A 21,434-nucleotide genomic window follows, 5' to 3' on the forward strand; every position below is an offset into this window, starting at 1 on the left:
ATATAGACGAAAGATATAATTGACAGCACAAGTCAGGAAAATATTAGAAAAATGGTCATTTCTATTTTATTTGCAATAAAGAATTTTAGTCAAAGTTAAAAGAAAATTTTGTTATTTAAAAGAGCCAGAGTGCGTCCCTGGTGGTGCAGGGGTTAAAGACAGCACTATCAAGCCATGGCCAGTCATGCAGCAAGAGTTCCATCCCTGACCTGCCAAGGAGCTAACCCGCATGGTGCAGCAGACCTTTCTTGGCTCGCCCTCTGCTCCCCTCAGCAGTGTTTTCGGTTGTCTCCCTGTTCTGCTCCCTGCTGTGTCTCGGGTGAATTCTCTCACCCTCCCACACCTCTGGCCTGTACCCCAGTTCTTGTATAAATAAATAAATCTTAAAAAAAAAAAAAGAAATTTACTGTGTTTGGAAAAGTTTTAAGTTTTCTTTTGGACTTTATGAAGAAAAGGGAGGACCCCAGCAGCAGGCCTCCCTGGTGGCACAAGAGGTTAAGCACAGCACTATGAAGCTATCTGGAGCCTCTGCAGCATGAGTTCGATCCCTGGCCGGCCAGGGAGCTACCCACATGGCACAGCAGACCTCTCCTATCTCCCGCTGTCACTCCCTTCAGCAATGTATTTCAGTCAGTCTGCCTGTTCTGTTCCCACTCTGTCCCACCCCCGACACCTCTTTTGTATGTCTTTCAGTCAGTCTGCCTGTTCTGTTCCCACTCTGTCCCACCCCCGACACCTCTGGTCTATACCCCAGTTCTTGTATGCATACATAAATAAATCTTAAAAAAAAAAAAAAAACCAGCAAAGCTTCTTTTGAATGTATAGAATGATGCAGCTAATTAAGCAGTTATAAATAATCATAAAACATCAAAATAAACAGTATTTGTTTAGAAAATACAATCCCAAGGTTTATTTTACAGAAAAGATTCAGCTTTCTTTTCAAACCAAGAAAAATGTTGATGATTTTATAAAATGCTAATTACATTCCCAATCCTTGAAATTTGGTTTATAACTGAAAATAATATAGCTGCTTTGGTAATGCTGAGAAAAAATATTTTTAAGCATCATCTTTCTAATTCACTTAAAAGTAAAATTAACACAAAGAAAACAAAAATACTCTTTCCACTCAAAAGATCATGAAATCTACTTTTCATTACTTTAGGTAATAGCTGACATAAACCAACAGCATCCAAAAAAGCATGCATTTTTAGAATAGAAACATTTAAAAAGTTTAAAGTTTTGACTATCAGCTTACCTTTTTTTGGTACCAAACTATAGCATCTGTGACTTTGGACGCCATTTATTCCACTGAAGTCACACATTCGTCATTTTAGGCTGTGCAAGAGAGAAAAACACACAAACGACTTTATTTCTATCTTCCAAAAGGAGACAGATCAACATGCATACGTAGCACTCTGGTTACTTGCACAGCAAGGGGTGTATGAGTATACTTATATTACACCTTTCCTCATTACTATTTTAGCAACAGGTTCTCTGAAGTAAACAAATCAGTTGCCATAATAAAAGGTTCTTTCTACATGAATAAAAATTTGACTTTTCTTATAAAACAGATGAACTTAAAAAAAAATAAGTCTTTTAAATGTATTTCAGAATTTCCCAGTTTAGATTGCAAATTTTTCACTTATAAATGTACGAGACAGGAATCACATGTGCATTCACTCAATCACAGATCAGTTTAGCTGTAGTTTCTAAGTAGGAACTAGTGTCAATTATTGTTGTTAAAGGATTGCTTGAAAGAGACGTCAAAATGTATAACTTTTTTTAAAGTATATTACAATTTTATTTGTCAATTGCAAAAAGCATTTACTTACTGAATTGCTAGTACAAGACACTGAAAACAGAAATTTTAAAATTCTGAAACTTATCCTTAAAGAGATTTTTTAAGACAGTCAATAAATTATAATCCCATATTGAATATAACACACAACAAAAATACAATAATAAAGTATTATAATGATTCAGAGGGGACAAATATAACTTTGCTGGTGTTAACAGGGAAAATTTTGTTGAAAGAATGACATTTAAATTGTATTTTTTTTTTTCAAAATGTGTAACATATTTAATCTTCCCTTATTCAGTAAACACAAAGTTGGATTAAAATCAAGTAACTGAAGATAATTACTGTTAAATACTAAGTCAATATTAATTACACAGTAACAATATAAAGAACTTCCTAGATATCACAGTTTGCTAATATTTAGAAATTTACCACAGAGCATTTAATAAGCATTCCATTCTTTTGTATGTCTAAAATAGTTCTGAATACCAAACTTAATAGTTCCATAGCCCTAGAGAGAATTAATTCCAGGCTGATTCTAGTCATTCTGAAATACTTTTCTAGTCCTAAAAACCACAGTGGCATGGAAAAAGGTTCAAATGCAGATAACTAGTCTGAGAACTCATAATAAACCAGGATCATATAAGGATCTCAGGGGAATAGGGGGAGTAGAGCACACTGCTCGGCAGATGCACATGCAGATCCACAACTATAGAGATGCTACCACTAGCGTGTCTGCCCAAAATTAACAAAATAGGGCCTCCCTGATGGCTCAAGAGGTTAAGACGCAACCTATGAGGCTGTCTGTAGCCTCTGCAGCAAGAGTTCGATTCCCAGCCAGCCAGGGAGCAACCCACATGGCACAGCAGACCTCTCCTGACTCGCCCGCTGCTCCCCTCAGCAGTCAGTCTGCCTGTTTTTTCCCCCACTCTATCTCTGGTGAATCCTCTCACCCCCTGCATCTCTGGCCTGTACCCCAGCTCTTGTATGCATAAATAAATCTTTAAAAACAAATAAAAAATTAACAAAACACCAGAGGTTTTATATACCATTCCTGGGAGCATACTATGAATCAAATATAATGAAAGCTATTAGGAATCAAATATAACTAAAAAACTATTATCAACACATTCAAATGTTTAGATGATCAACCTCTAAACTTTAAGGCAGAACTTAGCCCATACTTTTTTTTAAATAAATGGATATTTTATTTTTTTAAGATTCATTTATACAAGAACTGGGGTATAGGCCAGATGTGCGGGAGGGTGAGAGGACTCACTGGAGACAGAGCAGGCAGACTGATGAAATACACTGCTGAGGGGAGCAGCGGGCGAGACAGAAGAGGTCTGCTGTGCCATGTGGGTAGCTCCCTGGTGGGCCAGAGATCAAACTTGTGCTGCAGTGGCTGCGGCAAGCTTCACATATTGCGTCTTAACCCCTTGCACCACCAGGGAGGCCCTGATCCCATCTTGAACTGAGCCAACAAAAGCACATTATGTTTTGAAATTCCTGACAAATACCCTGGTATCATGAAAAGGGGAGGAGAATAGAATCAAAAGACCTGGATTCAAATACTGGCTACAACATCTAAGACTGAAGAAGTCAATCTCTGAATTTCACTTATAAAATATAAGTAATTAGGGCCTCCCTGGTGGCGCAGCAGTTGAGCGCTGGGTTGCGAAGCTGCCCACAGCCTCTGTGGCGCCGGTTCAATCCCTGGCTGCTCCCCGGCCACCGGTGGAGGGCCCCACATGGCGCGCAGACCTCTCCTGCCGCCCGCTGCTCCTCTCAGCAGTGTACTTCGGTCCTTCTGCCTGCTCTGCTCCCCGCTCTGGCTCTGGTGAATTCTCTCACCCTCCCGCGCTTCTGACTGTACCCAGTGCTTGTATAAATAAATAAATCTTAAAAAAAAAAAAAAAAGAATAAAATATTAAAAAATAAAAAAAATAAAAATAAAATAAAAGTAATTAAATCTATCCATCTCTTAGAATGTTTTTGTTACTAATAAGACAGTAAACACACAATGCCTGCCATAGTCCAGTACATATAGATTTTATTAATTTTCATATTAAAAAATTTCCTAATCCAGGAACTACAAGGTATATTTTCATTTTCTAAATCTTGGCAAACAGTTTACAGAACCACAATCTGTTCTTGCTGATATTTAAAGTAAAATAGCTACCTGATTATTGTGAGGTCACAATGTCAATTCTCAACTACATACACATGGATTATTTGGAGCTTTCAAAAGTCCCCTCCATCAAAGTATCTCAGTCAAGTGTGACTAAATTCATTTCTCTCACTAGCCATTACTGACTTAAGATCTCCTGTTTTGGTTTTGCTGTCCTGGAAGCATCTGGGGAGTGATTCATGCCACATTTCATCCAAGAGGTTTCCCCCGCTGATTCTGCTAGAGGACAATACTTACATTATACTTTCATTGTATTTGTTTGGCAAGACAACTGTGTATGTTTTGCAAACAAATTAAAATTCCCTCTCTTTCCTCTCCTGCTTTTTCCTACCCCCACAAAATGTAAACTACAAGAAATGATGGGGAAAAAAACAACTTTTCACTTTACCCTCCTTTTAGTTCTTACAAATCATTGAAGATAAAATTTCCGATTATCTGCCAAGATAAAGTTCCTCTCTCCTAAGCCCCCAAGGAGCATAAACAATATGTATTCCATAAACAAAATATCAAACAATTTTTATTCAACCTCTCTCTCAACTGTGTGAGATATTAAACACTTTTTAAGGAATATTTAAATGGTTACTTACAATAGTGATCTTTTTAAAACCTCATAAATGAAAGTGAGGAAAATATCTGCCTCAAATAAAGTTATCAAAAAGAGCATTTATTTTATACTTGCCTTAAATCAAGCTATATTTAGAAATAAATTTCAAAAATCAGCTATAACAGTACATTTGATATGTACATACTCTAAATACTTTCATTATATTTATTTGCATCTACCAAAAAATGCAATCAATTTTCTGTTTTTAAGAAAACACACCTTTTTTCAGTAATGGTACAGTTTGTTCTGCAAACTCATTTAATAGTTTTTCCATTGTGTCAACAAACTTTCAGTGACAGAGTGGCTCGGACCTATTTTTAAAACAGGCTTTACAGCATGCTGAGATAGATTTCTGGATCATACATCTGACATAGCACATTCAAAGACACCCAAATTTCACATAAGTATAAACTTCCTGGTGGAATAAATAAACCAAGAAACAATTTCATGAATAAGGATTATTTCCAAAGCCTTTCTAACTTGATTCTTATAGTCATGTATATAAGTTTATACTCTCCATTATTATGACAGTTCATCTTAAATAATATTTTAATGCTAAGTTATGATCTTAATGCTAACTTACAGGGGAAAATCATACAAAGCTTATTGGGTACCTAGAACAGAGGATCTTAATATTTTTTGATCAAGTGATCTTATAGAAGGATGGGTATTAGGATATGGAATAATCCAATTGTGAGATCACAGAGCTAACTGTTGGCATAACGTTAAATCTTGGTATATACAGTTACTTTAAGCCAATTCACTGCTTTAATCATCATACATTGTTAAAACATGTGAAGCTGTAATTTACTATGTCAAGGTTCACACAAAATGTATATCTGGTGCCAAAAATCAGGGAGGAGGGAAAAGACAATTACAAAGGGGCAATATGTTAGATGTGCCTCTATGAAATCTCACTATCAAATATAGCAATGCCTGGGAGTATTCCTTATACAGGTAAAGCCATAGAAATGGTCAACTTTTAAATTACTTCCCGAAGTTAGAAGAAAATCAGTCTATCAAATACCTTGTCCATCTGTAAGTTCTTTAGAACAACCCAATATTTTTATTATCTCGGAATTCCCCTATAACTTTTTGTATATATTAAACAAATGTTTACAAACCAAATTTAAAAGTTGCCAAACAAAGCAACATCAAAGGTGAATGAATTTAAGGGCTATAACTGAAAATTATTTGTCCAACTCCAGTGCTACTCCAACAAGTCCATAACACAAACTTACTCTTTCCTGAAACTAAAAAGTACAAAATTATCATGAATTATAGTAAATATGGCTGATCTGCTTAATGACAAGTCACTCAATCAACCAATACATATCTATTTGCAGACCTAGAAAGTACAATGGAAAGGAGGTAGTCACACCTGCCAAGCCTAGTCTAATGCCATTCTTAAATGGTAGCATTAACTATAACTCAGTTGCTTCTTCCAAGGCTAAAATAAGCGTTTCTCAAACTTTCATAATTAGAAACAAAGCTCTTCTGTCTATAAAAAATTACAGAAGATAATTTTGTGCTGTGTGTACCATAAAGGAAATAAACAGTGAGATAAGAATAGGACAAGGTAGGGTACTTGCAGAAAGGATGCTAAAGCCCCTCCCCACCCATAAAGTGAGATCTGAAGGTTGAGAACAGCCAGCTAAGAACAGAGGGAGGACATGTGAGGCAGAGGAACAGTAAACATAAAGACCTTGCAGTGGTGATGAACTACTTTTAAGGAATAAAGAAGAAACCAATTTGACACAAGTATGATGGACACAGGTGACAGTGTTTGAAGATGAAGTCAGAAAGGGAGGTAAGGGCCACATGATCATAGTAAGTGGTTTTATTACAAGACAAGTGATCTTAGAGCAGTGATGATCTAACTTCCAAAGACCATTGTGACAGCTGTGTAAAAAAATAAACCAAGTTGAAGAGCTCACAGTGGAAGCAATGAAGCTAGTTTAGGATGTCAACAATCAACACCTGAAATTTATTTAAGGCCATTAAGCAAACTATTTCAATAAAATTTCAGTAAAATATTTAAACTATTTTTCTTTTAGGAACACAGTAGTCCCATGCAGAAAATGATAGTATGCTGGGCTCAATCACAAGTAGTAGGTAAGGCACTAAGTTTAAGGTAAGGCAGTTTAGAGTTATAATAACCTATAAGACATGGAAATGCCCTGGGGGATGGGGCAAATTGGGGAGAGGGATTAAGAAGAGAGGAATTCAGGTTGTTGGCTTGAGCCAGGAATCTAGGTTTTGAATTTGAACCTTTTTCTGAGATGGACATACACACAAAAAAGGTTTGCAAGAGTAAATACAAAAATTTAGCTTTAGACCTGATTTTTATGGAAGCAAGCTACCATTATTTTTTAATATTTTATATAATTCTTACATCATTTTTCATTTTTGCACAATGTATGCATTATCATTTTGGTTACATTTGCCACACAATTGCACCCCCCTTATTTTGACCCTAGTCCTTCCTCTCCCCTCCCCCCCAGTGTGTCTCTGGTTTATAGTTGCTTGTTGATTTTGATTTTTACTTTGTATTAATTAGTCTTTTCCTGTTAGCTTTAGACCTGTTAAAATGCAATACCCACTAGACATAAAAATAAATTAGTCAAATAGACAGAACTTGAATTTGAGGGATGGACACAACAGTTTGGGAGCTATAAACACACAGTCAACATTTAAAATCAGAAGAGGGTTACACAGGTATATGCAATTGTCAAAATCAAACAATATACACTTAAGATCTGTGCCTTTCACAGCTCACTTCAATAAAATCATGGAGCTGGCTTCTATCACTTAAGTGGAGTGTAGGGGGAAAAAAATGGCTAAGTCCCAAGTATATTTCTGCTCAGAGGAAGTAGAGTAAGAGAACAAAAACAGAAAATGAGTATAAAGAAACCAGAATCTAATAGAGGAGAGCGTTTCACAAAGGATTGAGTAGGCTATGAGTAAGCTGAATGCAACAAAACAGAGGTTAGAAAAGAATTTTTGAGGAACACTTTTTTTTTTAGAGGCATGTTTTATTTATTTATTTACTTGTTTGTTTGTTTATACATGCACTGGGTACAGTCAGAAGCGCGGGAGGGTGAGAGAATTCACCAGAGCCAGAGTGAGGAGCAGAGCAGGCAGAAGGACTGAAGTACACTGCTGAGGGGAGCAGTGGGCGGCAGGAGAGGTCTGCGCGCCATGTGGGACCCTCCTCTGGGAACCGGGGAGCAGCCGAGGATCGAACCGGCGCCGCAGAGGCCACGGGCAGCTTCGCAACCCAGCGCTCAACCGCTGCGCCACCGGGGAGGCCCTGAGGAACACTTTTAATGGAAGAGGAGATAGAAGTCGGAATGGAATGAAAAGAATAGTTGATAAAAGAAGTGAACAATTGTTAAAAAAAAAAAAAAAACAACTTAGCAGCAGTTACTAATTCTATTATCGCCCTGTCCTCTACCTTTTGCAAATGTGTTGCACACATTGTTTCCCAAGATAGACCTTTCCTAACCTTTCTTGCATCCAGGTGTGGCTGGTTCAAACACAAACCCAAGTGTTAGTTGGAACTTGCAGCTATACCCCATAAAAGTGTCTGAATCAGTTCAAGAAATTCCTTTCGATCTTTTACCACCTCCTATTGTTTTAATGGCTAAAGCTAATGCAGAAACCCTGGACAGTGACCCTGAGACCAGAAGACAGATGTAGTCAGTGACAGGGAAGAAACTGGATTGACTTTGGTCATTCCACTTCTGAACTACCTACCTCCATCTTTCTCATATCAAAGATTATAAATTCTTATAGTTCCAGCCACTGTTATTAGCACCTAAACCAAAACTATGTGACACTACCAATATAACACTTGGTTTACACTGTCTTTTCACAAAAACTTTATAAGCTGTTCTATTGTCTTCTGTAATTGATCATAACAGAGAAGTGTGTAGTCAGTTTGAATTTTTCTTTTTGGTCCCTAGTATAGTTCATATTCTCTTTTTGGACATGCCAAAATAATCCTCTCATTTTTGAAGTTAGCAATACTAGGGTACAGTTAATTTTAATCACTTTGATTCTGGCTTGGAATTCGGGAGTCCAGCCCTAAGGGGCTCTCAGTCCTTGTCCCAGCGAGAAAGAATTAAACATCAAGACTAGTTAGGTAGAAAAGAAAGAAATTTATTGTTAGGTAAGGATTACAGAAAAGTTTTCTAAGCAGAGAGGTGTCCCAAGTAGATAGCCGCTGAGGGGTAAGAAGCAGGAGTTTATATAAGCGAGGGGAAAGGGCCTGAGTTTAGGTATCTCAGTGCTGTGTCCTCTGATGATTGGTGGAAGCCCACTGGGTCCCCTTTTTTGGTTATTTGTTTTCCTGGAATGAGCTTTTAGCCATCGCTCCAGGATTTTGTTGGTTTTCTGAACACCCAGTTTCTCAATGATTTGGAGTACTCTAATCCCAAAATGACAGTAAGTTCCTATGCCAGAATCCATTTCCCCAGTTAGATGGATTTGACCCTTCCCTGTAAATGAAATATAATTCAAAATGGCAATGCTTCCTAATTCTGTGAGGGTCAGTATTGGTATGGAGAGTCTTCTAGAGGATTTTTCCTTCACTATTTGCTTCCTACTCACTTCTTAGGTCTGTTTCACTAATTAAGAATTAGTGAAAATTCTGAATGTTTGTAGCTCTCACCCTTCCAAATTCTGGTTTCTGGGATCCAGTGCTGAAATTACAAGCCTTGTCATATACACCCAATATGTTGTCATTCTTCCTTTGACCTCCACTTTTTAAAGTATTTGCTACAAGGATGCACATATCCTTTTTTTGTATGCTTCTACTTGACATTTTGCCTGACCCTCCATTCACACACTTTCATCTGGCTTTAATAAAGGAAAACTCTGTGATTCTACTTCATTTTTACCCAGAAATCCCTACATGTAGTTAGTTTACACTTATTTTTTTAAGTATGCAATTGTTTAAGTTACTGACTCATCAGAAAAAATTTAGCTCTCCTGCCCGCCTCTGTCTATTCAGGTGTTTCTTTTCACAAACCTTTGCAAAGCAACAGCCAGGTGCCTCTTTCTTTCCCCTTTTCCTAATAAACCTGTTCTTTTAAAATGTTTTTTAAAAATTTAAACATGCTAAGAAGGTTCTAACTAACAGCTACACTTTAACTTCTGCTATTTCACACAGAAGGAAGTAAAGGGAAGACACCCAGTTTCAGTTCTTTTTATAAACTCAAAGATACTAAGCAGAAAATACAGGGCCATAGACAAAGCTCTTCTGTAAGTTGTTACAGCTACCTCAGAGAAAAGAAAAACTAAGATTCACTTTTCTCTCCTCAAATTTACTCTTATTATCCACTTAATTTGTTACTGAAACAAGGAACCCTAGAATCTTTCTTGTCCCCCTTCCCCCCCACCACCACCAATTCTATACCTGGCACATAAAAACCTCAATAAATGACAGAATAAATAAATATAGTCTACTCATAGCAGCAAAACATCTTCCATGCGGCCCCACTACCACAGAACTGATGCAAAGCCATATCACCTATTATCAGTCTCTGAACTGTTTATTCACTATCATTCATCTTTTTAAAAAACTGACTTGTGCAACTATCCTAGTTTCAACGTCAGCTTAAGAGAATTTTGGAGCCTTCGGCATCATCTTTACAGGCTTTTAATAGTGAACAAGGGAAACCAGACAGCAGGGAGACAGCAACTTGACCCCCAGCTACACCACCCAGCCAAGATTTTACAGGGCTTTAGTGCTAAACCAGGTACACAAGCAGACCAGGCAGGGAGGCAGGCAGCAGGCCAGGAGGCCCAGGAGGCAAGTGAGGCTGGGACACAAGAGGGCCCCCCATCCCGCCCTGTGTCTCTCACCTGTCTGCCTTTGTCTCTGGCTTTCTCTCTGGCATTCTTCCTCGCAGCCTGCCTCCAAGTCTCCCTGCAGTCATAGTCTCGCAGTCATGCCACTGCTCTTACACCTTCCTCTAGGCCCAGGTGTGCACGTTTATACACATACGCAGCCCACTCTCTCTGGGCCCAGGTGTCCATAATCATGGCAGACGCGCAAGACTGCAGGTGGCAGTCCTAGAGGCTAATGGGGGGAAACCTGATAACTTCATTTACCCTACACAGACCTTATCACTAATCTCCTCTCTTTCTCTTAAATGTCTTCCCATTGCCTAAGAGTGTAATCAGCACAATATACAAAAGACCCTCTTTTACACTTGATCATAGACTTAGTAGCATCCATCATCTTTACCTTCTTCCACACAGCACTTTTTTTTTTAAAGATTTATTTATTTTTGCATACAAGAACTGGGGTACAGGCCAGAGGTGTGGGGGGTGAGAAGATTCACCAGAGACAGAGTAGGGGCAGAACAGGCAGATCTACTGAAATACACTGCTGAGGGGAGCAGCGGGGCAAGACAGGAGAAGTTTGCGGCGCCACGTGGGTAGCTTCCTGGCAGACCAGGGATTGAAGTCAGAGGCTGCAGATAGCTTCACAGTGCTGTGCTTAACTCCTTGCACCACCAGGGAGGCCTCAGGACTTTTTTGCCTACCCTCTTCAATCTCCCATCACATACATATCCTACAATCAGGGGTTCCCATATATACCATACAACTTTCATACTTAACTTCTAGACCTGATGGTATTTCCTCTATCTAAAATAACTTTCTCCCTTTTCTAACCTATTTGACAAGTTACTTTGACTTCTAGGCCTAGATCACAGGAAATTAAATTGTAAGAACATATAAACATGATGTTCAAATGACTTAATTCCTTAAAGAGTAACTTACAATTAAATATTTCAAACATCCTAGAGAAAAAAATACACTAAACACAAGCCTCTAACTTTATACTATATTACTGAAACTACAGCGAAGGCATAAACACACGAGACAGGGTGAATAGAGAGGGAAAAAAAAAAAAGAAATCTGAAAGAAGATAAATGACTAGTAACTGACCTAGCAAATCCGAGAAAGCAGAAAACAAATGGAGAAAGAAGGATTATCAACACAATTTACACCATAAAATCAACAAATGTTTCAAGGACTGTGGCTCAAGCACCACTGGAAGCAGAAGTTGGGATTAATTGAAAGCAACTAAAATAGTAAATAGACATTCTCACTCCACAGCACTGTGAGAATATTTCTCCCACCCCCTGTAGATACTGGGAGTTACAAATGTACCTCTATGCATGGAAGTAAGTAGGGTATGAAGAAAAAGACCCTTTGCCTCCGAAAAAGGAAAAAGTGGGGAAGGGACTCAGGCTATTTTTCCAAACCATTGTAGAATTATTTCCCTGTGACATTTTGATTTATAGTAAGTACACATTTGGTCTTCAACCTATTCCAGGCACAGAGCTCCTAAAACCCTAGGAATCTCCTGTGAAGAGAGCAATAAAGGAATCTTTTGTTATGTTAATGAGGTAACCTAACTAAAGGGGCTAGTTGCCAGAGGAGCTAAGCCATGTGATTACAGAGTTGGAACTTTTAGTCTTAGCCCCACCCCAATATCCTAGAGGGGAAAGGAACCAGAGGTTGAGTTAAATCACCAATGGCCAATGTTGTAATGAATCATGCCTCCAAAAACCAAAAAAGTGAAGCCTCCAAAAACCCCAAAAGGACAGAGTTTGGAGAGCTCTCAAAGTGAACACATGGATAATGGGAAGACAGTGGCATGTTCAGAGAGCATGGACACTCCACCTGTCTTCCCACATACTTTTGCTCTATGCATCTCTTCCAGCCGGCTGTCCCTGAAGTAACTCATAAGTAAAACATCTCTGAGTTCTATGAGCTGCTCTGGTAAATTAATTCAAACCAAGCAGGAGGTTGTTGAAATCTCCAACATATAGCTGATTGGTCAGAAGCACAGGTGATAGGTATCTGAAAGAGAGAAGGGATGGGCAGTCCTGTGTAACTGAGTCCTGAACTTGCGGGATCTGATGCTACATCCTAGCAAATAATGTCAGAATTGAGTTGGAAAGTACGGGGTAATTTCCTCAGTCTCGGAGAACAATTCAAATGTCTTAGTTTAAATAACACGTGTATGTAGAAGACAATTGTATAGATAAATTACATTTGCAGCCTAATCTGGCCCCTAAATCCACTAAATATAAAAAGTCAAACAAGTTTACTTCACCGAGAACTCCTCACTGCCTTTAATATGTTACTGTGCATTTAAAATATCTGAGACCATGTACACATTAGTTCTTACACATATTTAGAACAAAGTCCTTTCCTCGTGATGCATCTTGTGAGACATACAATTGACTAAGCACTAAATATAGAATACTTAGACATCTTTGAAGTAGTTCCAAATTCTCACAGCACTAATTAGTTGTATAAAAATGGACAAATTTTTCCTGACTGGAGAGAGGTCTGAGGTTTGAGGTTTTCAAAGAAGCTCAATGCAATTTGAAGAGCATTTGCCTCAAATTTTTCCTTATACAAGGAATATTTATATCCATTTAAGTTCTATTCACCTGTATTACTTATACACTCTAATGAGTATATATGTATATATACTTACATATACTTATAAGTATTTATTATACTTACCTATACTTATAAGTATATATACTTATATACTCTAAGTGAGCACAGGATACCAGACTTCTGCCTTCAAATGACTTAATAAATATATGCTGTCAATAATTTTTCTTTTTCCAGACAAAAATGTTCTTAGCTCTCTCTGCTATTTGTATAACACGATTTCTAGGCATCTCACCATTCAGGTCATCTTCCTCAAGAGGTAAAATTGACATAATCCTATAATCTAGTTGATCAAAAAATAATCTATTTGAAGAATGCAAAACAGTGGAGATAATAATAAAAACATGATACCTGGTCCTTCAGTTTAGGTTAATTAAAAAAAATTTTTAAAAGACAAGTTTTTTTTTTTTTTTTAAAAAGATTTATTTATCTATTTATTTATACAAGAACCAGGGTACAGGCCGGGTGAGAGGATTCACCAGAGACAGCAGGGAACAGAAAAGGCAGGCCAATGAAATACACTGCTGAGGGGAGCAGGGGGGTTGGGGTGGGGGGGACAGGAGAGGTCTGCCTCGCCATGCGGGACCCTCGCTGGCCGGCCGGGATTGAACCAGTGCTGCAGAGGCTGCGGGCAGCTTCACAGCACTGCGCTCTACGGCCTGCGCCACCGGGGAGGCCCAATTTTTAAAATTTTTATCAACCACAACACTATTATCCCAATAATCCTTTCTTAAAGGTGTGCTATACATATACACACTCAAATATACAATTTGCTTAACAATATCCGCTAAGAGGACCTAGAATTTTTCTAAATTTGATGAAAATGATAAATCAATTATTAGAGTTATACACATAGATGGCAATAGTTTACAGTCAGAGTGGAGAAATCACATAACAACGGGCAACAGCTAGAATACTCAGCAGGCTATTGCCTCAGTTGAAGGGTTAAATCAGCCTTTACTAAAAGATGCTCAGATCAAAGCATAAAAAGCAAGCTTTGGAGAACTGAGTGCTTCCAAGTAACCCGTGTCCTAGAGCAAACCTCAAAACTAAAAGAAACAAAGATCATCTCCAAACAACAAAATTCATATTATGTGGACTCCAAACAAAAATTAGCAGGTATGCAAATAAAGAGAAAAACATGCCCTCCAATAAAAAAAAATCAGTTACTAGAAATGGACCCAGAAATGACAAATGTTATAGGATTACTAAGCAAGGACATTAAAATAGCCATTATATATGTAACAGTGTTGAAAAAAATGAAGACAAAAATAAATGGAAAGAAATCCTGTGTTCATGAATTATTATTATTATACCACCCAAAGTGATCTACAGATTAAATGCAATATCTATCAAAATTCCAATGGAATGTTTGTAGAAACAGAAAAATCAGGGGACTTTCCTGGTGACCTATAGGTTAAGTCTCAGCACTGTCTACCACTACAGGCTGAGTTCAATCCCGGGCCAGGGAGCTAACCCACATATGGTGCAGTAGACATCTCCTATTTCACCCACTGCTCCCCTTAAAGTGTCTTTCAGTAAATCCACCTGTTCTGCTCCTCACTGTCTCTGTTGAATTCTCTCACCCCCACACCTCTGGCCTACACCCCAGTTCTTCTATGCAAAAAATAAAAATTTTTTTTTAAAAAAGAAAAATCTTCGGGCCTCCCCTGGTGGCACAGGCAGTTGAGCACTGCACTGTGAAGCTGTCCCAAGCTTCTGCAGCGCGGGTTCGATCCTGGCCAGCCCACGAGGGTCCCACATGGCGAAGCAGACGTCTCCTGTCATGCCACTGGTCCCCTCAGAAGTGTGTTTCGTCAGTCTGCCTGTTCTGTCTCCCGCTTTGTCTCTGGTTAATCCTCTCACCCTCCTGTGAATCTTGCCTGTACCCAGGTTCTTGTATAAATGTATAAATAAATAAATAGATCTTTAAAAAAAAAAGAAAGAAAAAATCTTCCCTGAAATTCATATGAAACCTGAGAAAGCACAAATGCCAAAATAGTTTCAAAAAAAGAACACACAATTCCTGATTCCAATGCATATTATAAAGCTAGTAACTGAAACCATGTAGTACTGGCATAAAGACAGAATAAAGAGTCCAAAAACAAACCTTCACATACATGGTCAAATATACTTTGACAAAAGTGTCAAAACCACTCAATAGGGAAAGGACAGTCTCTTCAACAAATGGTGGGAAAACTGGATATTCCCATTCCAAAAAAGAATGGACTCTTATTGAACTGGTATCAATTTAAAAATGGGCAAAAAACTTAGAAACATTTCTTCAAAGAAAATATACAAATGGCCAACAAGCATATGAAATGATGCTCAACATTACCGGTGGTCAGAGAAATTCAAACTAAAACCACAATGAGGTATCATTTTTACATTTATAGGATGATTATCATCAATAAAATGGGAAAAAGTGTTGACTAAGATGTAGAAAAACTGGAAACCTTGTGCACTGCTGGTAAAATAGCAAACTGGTTCAACCATTATGGAAAATACTAAGGTGTTTCCTGAAAAAAAGTTAATGAACTACCTATAATTCAGGAATCTCACTTCTCAATTTTTAGCTTAAAGAACTAAAACCAAAGTCTCAAAAACTGTGACCAAAATCACAGTAACACAAGTCACAATGACAATGGCCAAGAGGTGGAAACAACCTAAATGTCCACCAATGGAAGACTGGATAAAGAAAATTCGGTATGTACATATATACATATATAATACAATAGGATATTAGTTAGCCTTAAATCTTACTGCAGGCTACATATGGGTGAATCTTAAGGATATTGTACTAAACGAAATAAACCAGTCACAAAAAGAAAAATAAATGTTAGTTTTCAACATATGTTACACTCATACATTCAATGCCCAATATATGTAACAGGCTATGAGATACATGGAACCAACACTTAGGGAATCTGTGTAGTTAAATTTACCTGCTATGCCTCCTAGGATTGCTTTCACAAAAGCCTTCTTCATAACTATATAATTAATGGATTTTCTCCACTATAAGAATTTCACGGATAAGTAAGGCAGTTAAGAAATGGTGACCCACATGGCGCAGCAGACCTCTTCTGTATTGCTTGCTGCTCCCTCAGCAGTGTTTTTCAGTCAGTCCACTTGTTCTGTTCCCCACACTGTCCCTGGTGAATCCTCTCACACACATCGCTCCCCCACATCTCTGGCCTACACCCCAGTTCTTGAATGCATAAATAAATAAATCTTAAAAAAAAAAAAAAAAGAAATCTAAGAAAACAAGGCCTCCCTGGTGATGCAAGGGATTAAGTCTCAGCAACAGGAAACTAACAGCAGCCACTGCAGCAGGAGTTCGGTCCCTTGCCCAGGAGGTGACCCATAGGGCACAGCAGACCTCTCCAGTCTCACCTGCTGCTCCCCTCAGCAGTGTATTTCAGTCAATCCGCCTGTTCTGCTCCCCACTTTGTCTCTGGTGAATCCTCCCAACCCCTGCACCTCTGGCCTACACCCTAGCTCTTGTATGCATAAAAATAAGATAAATCTCTTAAAAAAGAAAAAAGAAATCTGAGAAAACAAGTCTCTTTCCCTATATATTCAATCATATCACAAGAGACCCTATTTCAATTATCCTTTTATTATCATTTAGAATAATAAAACTTTATTAACTCTACCTGCCTTAATAAATCTGATCTACTTTTGACAAAATAAAAAAATGTAGAATGTGAAGTTCTCTCCCTAATCTTTTGCCTTCTTTTCTATATAGTTGCAATGGTTCTAAACTCAAGTGTTTCCTACTTAACATTCTACTGCTTCTTTTTAAGGTCACTTTTTTTTTTTTTTCCTGGCCATTTCCCGGCTTTCCTTACTCTATTTGAAAACTGCATTTTAAAAAAAATGCACCTGTTCAACTTAATCAAGTAAGTGCAGCAAACTTTTTTTTTAGCGTCTTATAAGCCAAACAAATGTACTAATTACTTTACATACACTAGCTCATTTAATTCTCAAAATCTTGCAAAGTGGATATCTGCATTTTATGAATAAAACTGAGCCTCATTAAGATTACATAATGAGCCCAAAGCCACACAATTGGAGGACTGCAGAATTGAGACCTGAACCTAAATCTACAGAGCACAAAAATTTGTGCCCTATAACTTGCATATTTTTTTTTTTTGCTATTTGTAACAGAACTTTTACTGAATGTTTTACTAAGAAGCTTTCATTCATGCAACAAATATGAGTATCTGCTACATGTCTTCAAATCTTCTGCAGATAACACTATTAACAGCCCCTTTCCCTTATTATTTCTGAAACTGGAAAGCTGCTTACAGTGCACTTTTTTTCCTTTACTTCCTTTCATTAAATGTCAAATTTAATCATGGTATGATTATTATCAGGTAGTGGTTCAGCCACAACCATTTCCTGCCTTACTTCCTGTTCACTACTCAGAATAAAATCCAGTATACTTTTTTCCCTAGTGCTCTAAAACTATCTATTCTAGGAAACAATCACATTTTCTCATTTGAAAACTCATCTTTCTATTTTGTATCATTTTAGCAATTTAGTACGAGGAATATAAGCTGTAAAAAAAAAAGATGCCGCTTTGCTAAATGTCATTTCATATTTTCATCTTGGTCATATGATTATGGATATCAAGTGATGTTCCTCATTTACAATAAATCCAATATGAGTATTTATGGTTCTGTAAAAATCTGAGAGGAATATATAAATGTGGAACTTTTTCACAGATTTCAAGGACAGTACCAACTGTCCCACTGTCACATCTCAAGTTTGGGTCAGAAAAGAAAGTTGACATATACGCAAAGGGTGATTTGCAATATTGACTTTATGTGGCTATACACTAGGTAAAGGGTTAAGGGAAAGTAACAGTCATTTTAAGAGTATTCTTTTTAAATTAATCCCAAAATATAGTCCACAAATTAAGTGCAAATGCTCCTAGTGGTATTAGTCTTTTTTTTATAGCTTAAAATGGGATAACTCAAAAAAAAAAAAAAAAAAAAAAAAGACGTAATTGCTTAGTTGGACATGTTTGGAAATGAAATTTTAATTTGCACCAGGAAAATGAGTATTGAAAGTTAATATATAAATAAAAATTAAAAATAAATAAAAATGTAAGAATGCACAGAGTGGAGGTTTCCTTGCAAGTATTTAAACATGGAATTTCCAACCACCAAAATTGTGTAGTACTCACTTTACCAAGCCACATATATACAATTACCATTTAAATTCGGCCTTCACAAATGCTTTTTATACAATTACTTATCATTCCATCAAAAATCCATATTCCTGTTCTGAGATCCTAACTCCTGTTCTGTGCAGAATGTACTCCTTCCCCAAATATGAAAATTATCACTCTTCTTTTAAGGCTCCAATGGTACCTCCCTGTTAAACCCTCAACAAACTCTTCTCCACTGTCTTTCTTTCCTTTTAGATTTTATTTATTTATGCGTAAAAGAACTGGGGTGTAGGCCAGAGGTACAGGGGGTGAGAGGATTTACCAGAGACAGAGATGGTAGCAGGCAGCAGGCAGATTTACTGAAATAAGGGGAGCAGGGGGTGAAACAGGAGAGGTCTGCTGCACCATGTGGGTAGCTCCCTGGCTGGGGATTGAACTCAGGCCATGGAGGTGACAGTGCTGAGACTTAACTCCTAGGCCACTGGTGAAGCCCTTCACAGATTTCTTAAAATTATTCTGGCATTCTTCTTCATTCAGGGCTTATCAATGTGTCCATACTATACATACTTTGTTTAATATTTATTACTCCCATTTGAAATATTACCCCCTCCACTTAACAAGATAAGGTAACTAAAGCTGAAAAAAAAAAATTGATATCACATTCAAGCTCTCAATTCGCAGTAGGAATTCATAATCTGGTTTATCTAAACTTTAAATGAGTTGTTTCCATGAAACTGTAGACTCTATAGTACTGTCTTAGAGTTTATACTGTATTATCATTAGTTGTTCATATTATCTCTCTCCTCCACTAAACAAGATGGTCCTCAAAGACAAGGAAGAGGAATCCATCCTTATATCCCCAGCAACACTCAACAGTGGCTATTATACAATGGTCTCAAAGTGTTACTGAATATGTACAATACCCTTATTTAGTTTATGGTTTTCAGCATTATTTTACACGAATAAGTCTCCTCTACCAAGTCTCTCAGAAGTTATTTTTACTGTGTGATAAAGTATAATGGCTTGGAGTAGAGGCTTTGGAATCATATTGCCTGGATGTGAATCCCACATTCACCAAGTTATTAGCTGAGAAATCTTGAACAAATAATTTCCAAGCTTTGGTTAACTCATCTATAAAACAGAGAAAACAACAATCACAAAACTTACTTCCAGGGATTACAATTAAATGAGATATGTAAGCAGTCCAACTACTTTTGAATCCTCATTTTTTTCCTAGATGCCAGCCTAATTTTCTTTGGCTCAGTTTGGTAGTCTTTCCATTACATACTCCTTGCAATTTTGCTTTCAGTGGACTGACCAAAAGGTTCAAGGTTTAAAAATTGCTTAGACCACCTTCTTGACTTTTAGGGCCAGTTTGAGTTAAAAAAAAAAAGAAGAAGCTTACTCTTGAAGACTATTACACTGTGGCTAATTCACTCAGTGCATTTTCATGCCCTACCAGAAAGCGGTGATAATTAGAACACATATACTTCCGACCTGACAAATACCTAGCTTAATACTATCTGATGCATGCAGACAACTAACCTGTGTAGGAGGCAGAGAGTAAGTACTTCCCCAGCAAGTAATCTTCCTGGAATCATTTTATGTGTAGTCTCAGGCATGCTCTTTCTCTCCAGATCTCTAGATTCCTTTCTACTGGTATCTGGAGGCTGTCACTACTATTTACAAGGGATACCCATTGCTATCCCTTAAATTTAACAGCCCTTACTCCAGTCAGCATAATAAATTGTTATGCTATTACATGACTCTCTGGGTTACACATTCCCAGAATGCCCCTTTCCAACTTTAAATATGTTATGAAAACGTCGAGTTTGGGATAAGACTTTTTTTTTTTTTTTTAAAGTATATAATCTCGAAAAACAAGAGCCAGTACTAAGGCTTAAACTACAGCCTCTGAAGGGGGCAAAAACTCTTCAAACGTGTATATGGCTAAAGCTAACCAAAATCTATAAAATCAAAGTACTAAGGCCAACAAAATGCTCTCGAAGTAAGCAGAATTACCATAGCGAGCACGTGTAAATTACAAAACACTGACTTCATCCACCACGCATTCCAAAATCACTTTGCATTTAAAAGCAGATGCTGAGATTAATAAATCGTTCCAGATTCTGCCACTTCCCTAGTCAGTATATGTTGATACAAAGCAGTTCCTTGTTTGTGCCAGGCTAAAAATAAATGGAGTGACAGATTAAAGACAGGATGATTCCCCAAGTTATTCAAGGAGGGACTGAATGAGAAGCCAGAACGCGAAGGCACAACACTAGAACACTGGCTGTCAACATCATACCGTTCAAAAAAATGCGCAGAAAAGGTGAAGCAGGCTTCCAGACCACACAGCATTGTTTCCAGACGGGAACTCTCCCGGGGCCGGCGCGCGGCATTTCAGCACCCGCTCCGCAGTCACTGCTGGCATCGCACCACTCATCTGTTGCCCGCTCGGCGGGTGCAGGGCAGCGACCCCCTTCCAGCCTGCGCCCCGCGCGGAGACCCCAGCTGACCCCCCCCAACTCCCCGGGCCCCGCGCGACCCCCGCGCGCCTCGCAGGACCCGCCGCGCCCCCAGCTCCGCGCCGGGGGAAGGAAGCGGAGAGGGGCCGCGGGAGGGGCGGAGGGGCGGGCGCAGGCGCGGGGCTCCGGCCCGTCATCACCAACGCTCGAGCGCGGCGCGGGCTCGGGAGGAAAGGCTGAGCCGCTGCCCCCAGCCAAGTGATGGGAGGGGACCGCGGGGGACCCCGTCCGCAGGTGCCGGCGGCGGACGGGGGAGTCACCGGCGGCGGAGGGCGCCGCGCTGGCCCCGGAGCGCCCCGCCGTCCTCACGCCCGCCGCTCTCTGCCCCGGTCCTGCTCCATCCTCGGGATTCTGTCAGAACCCAACGCCCGCCACACCGGCCGCCCCGGCGCGGAGGCGATGGCGCTCTTACCGGAGGAGTGAGCGCCGCGCCGCTAGGAGGCGGCTGGAGTGCGCGCGGGAGACACCGAGGCGAGCGTCGCCACCGCCGAGGGAGCCGGAGGACTCACAACGAGGCTGCCGGCCGCGCGCTGCCTCTAGCGCCTCGCCCCACCCCCCTCTCCCGCAGGATTTTGCGCCGGAGCCTGCAGTCTCCGCGCGCTGGCCGGGAGGGCGAGGGGGCGGGAAGCCGCCGGGGGCGG

The 21,434-nt window shown here is 39.1% G+C and overlaps 1 protein-coding gene across 8 annotated transcripts in view; it reads right to left on the minus strand.

The window, feature by feature from the left end:
• PHTF2 (putative homeodomain transcription factor 2) overlaps positions 1-21,405 on the minus strand; it is a 102,381-nt gene extending 80,976 nt beyond the window's left edge. Inside the window, exons 1-2 of one of the 8 annotated variants that reach the window (XM_037510952.1) lie at positions 21,206-21,405; positions 1,256-1,335 (exon numbers count right to left, since the gene is read on the minus strand). In XM_037510952.1, the coding sequence (XP_037366849.1) occupies positions 1,256-1,300 (45 nt within the window). In that variant the 5' untranslated portion in view covers positions 1,301-1,335; positions 21,206-21,405. The other 7 variants (XM_037510996.2, XM_054692501.1, XM_037510959.2 and 4 more) reach the window with 7 other exon arrangements.
• Between the last annotated feature and the right edge of the window lie 29 nt (positions 21,406-21,434).

Source organism: Talpa occidentalis, unplaced genomic scaffold (genome assembly GCF_014898055.3).
Source record: "Talpa occidentalis isolate TD23 unplaced genomic scaffold, MPIMG_talOcc4v2.1, whole genome shotgun sequence".
NCBI classification, from domain to species: domain Eukaryota; kingdom Metazoa; phylum Chordata; class Mammalia; order Eulipotyphla; family Talpidae; genus Talpa; species Talpa occidentalis.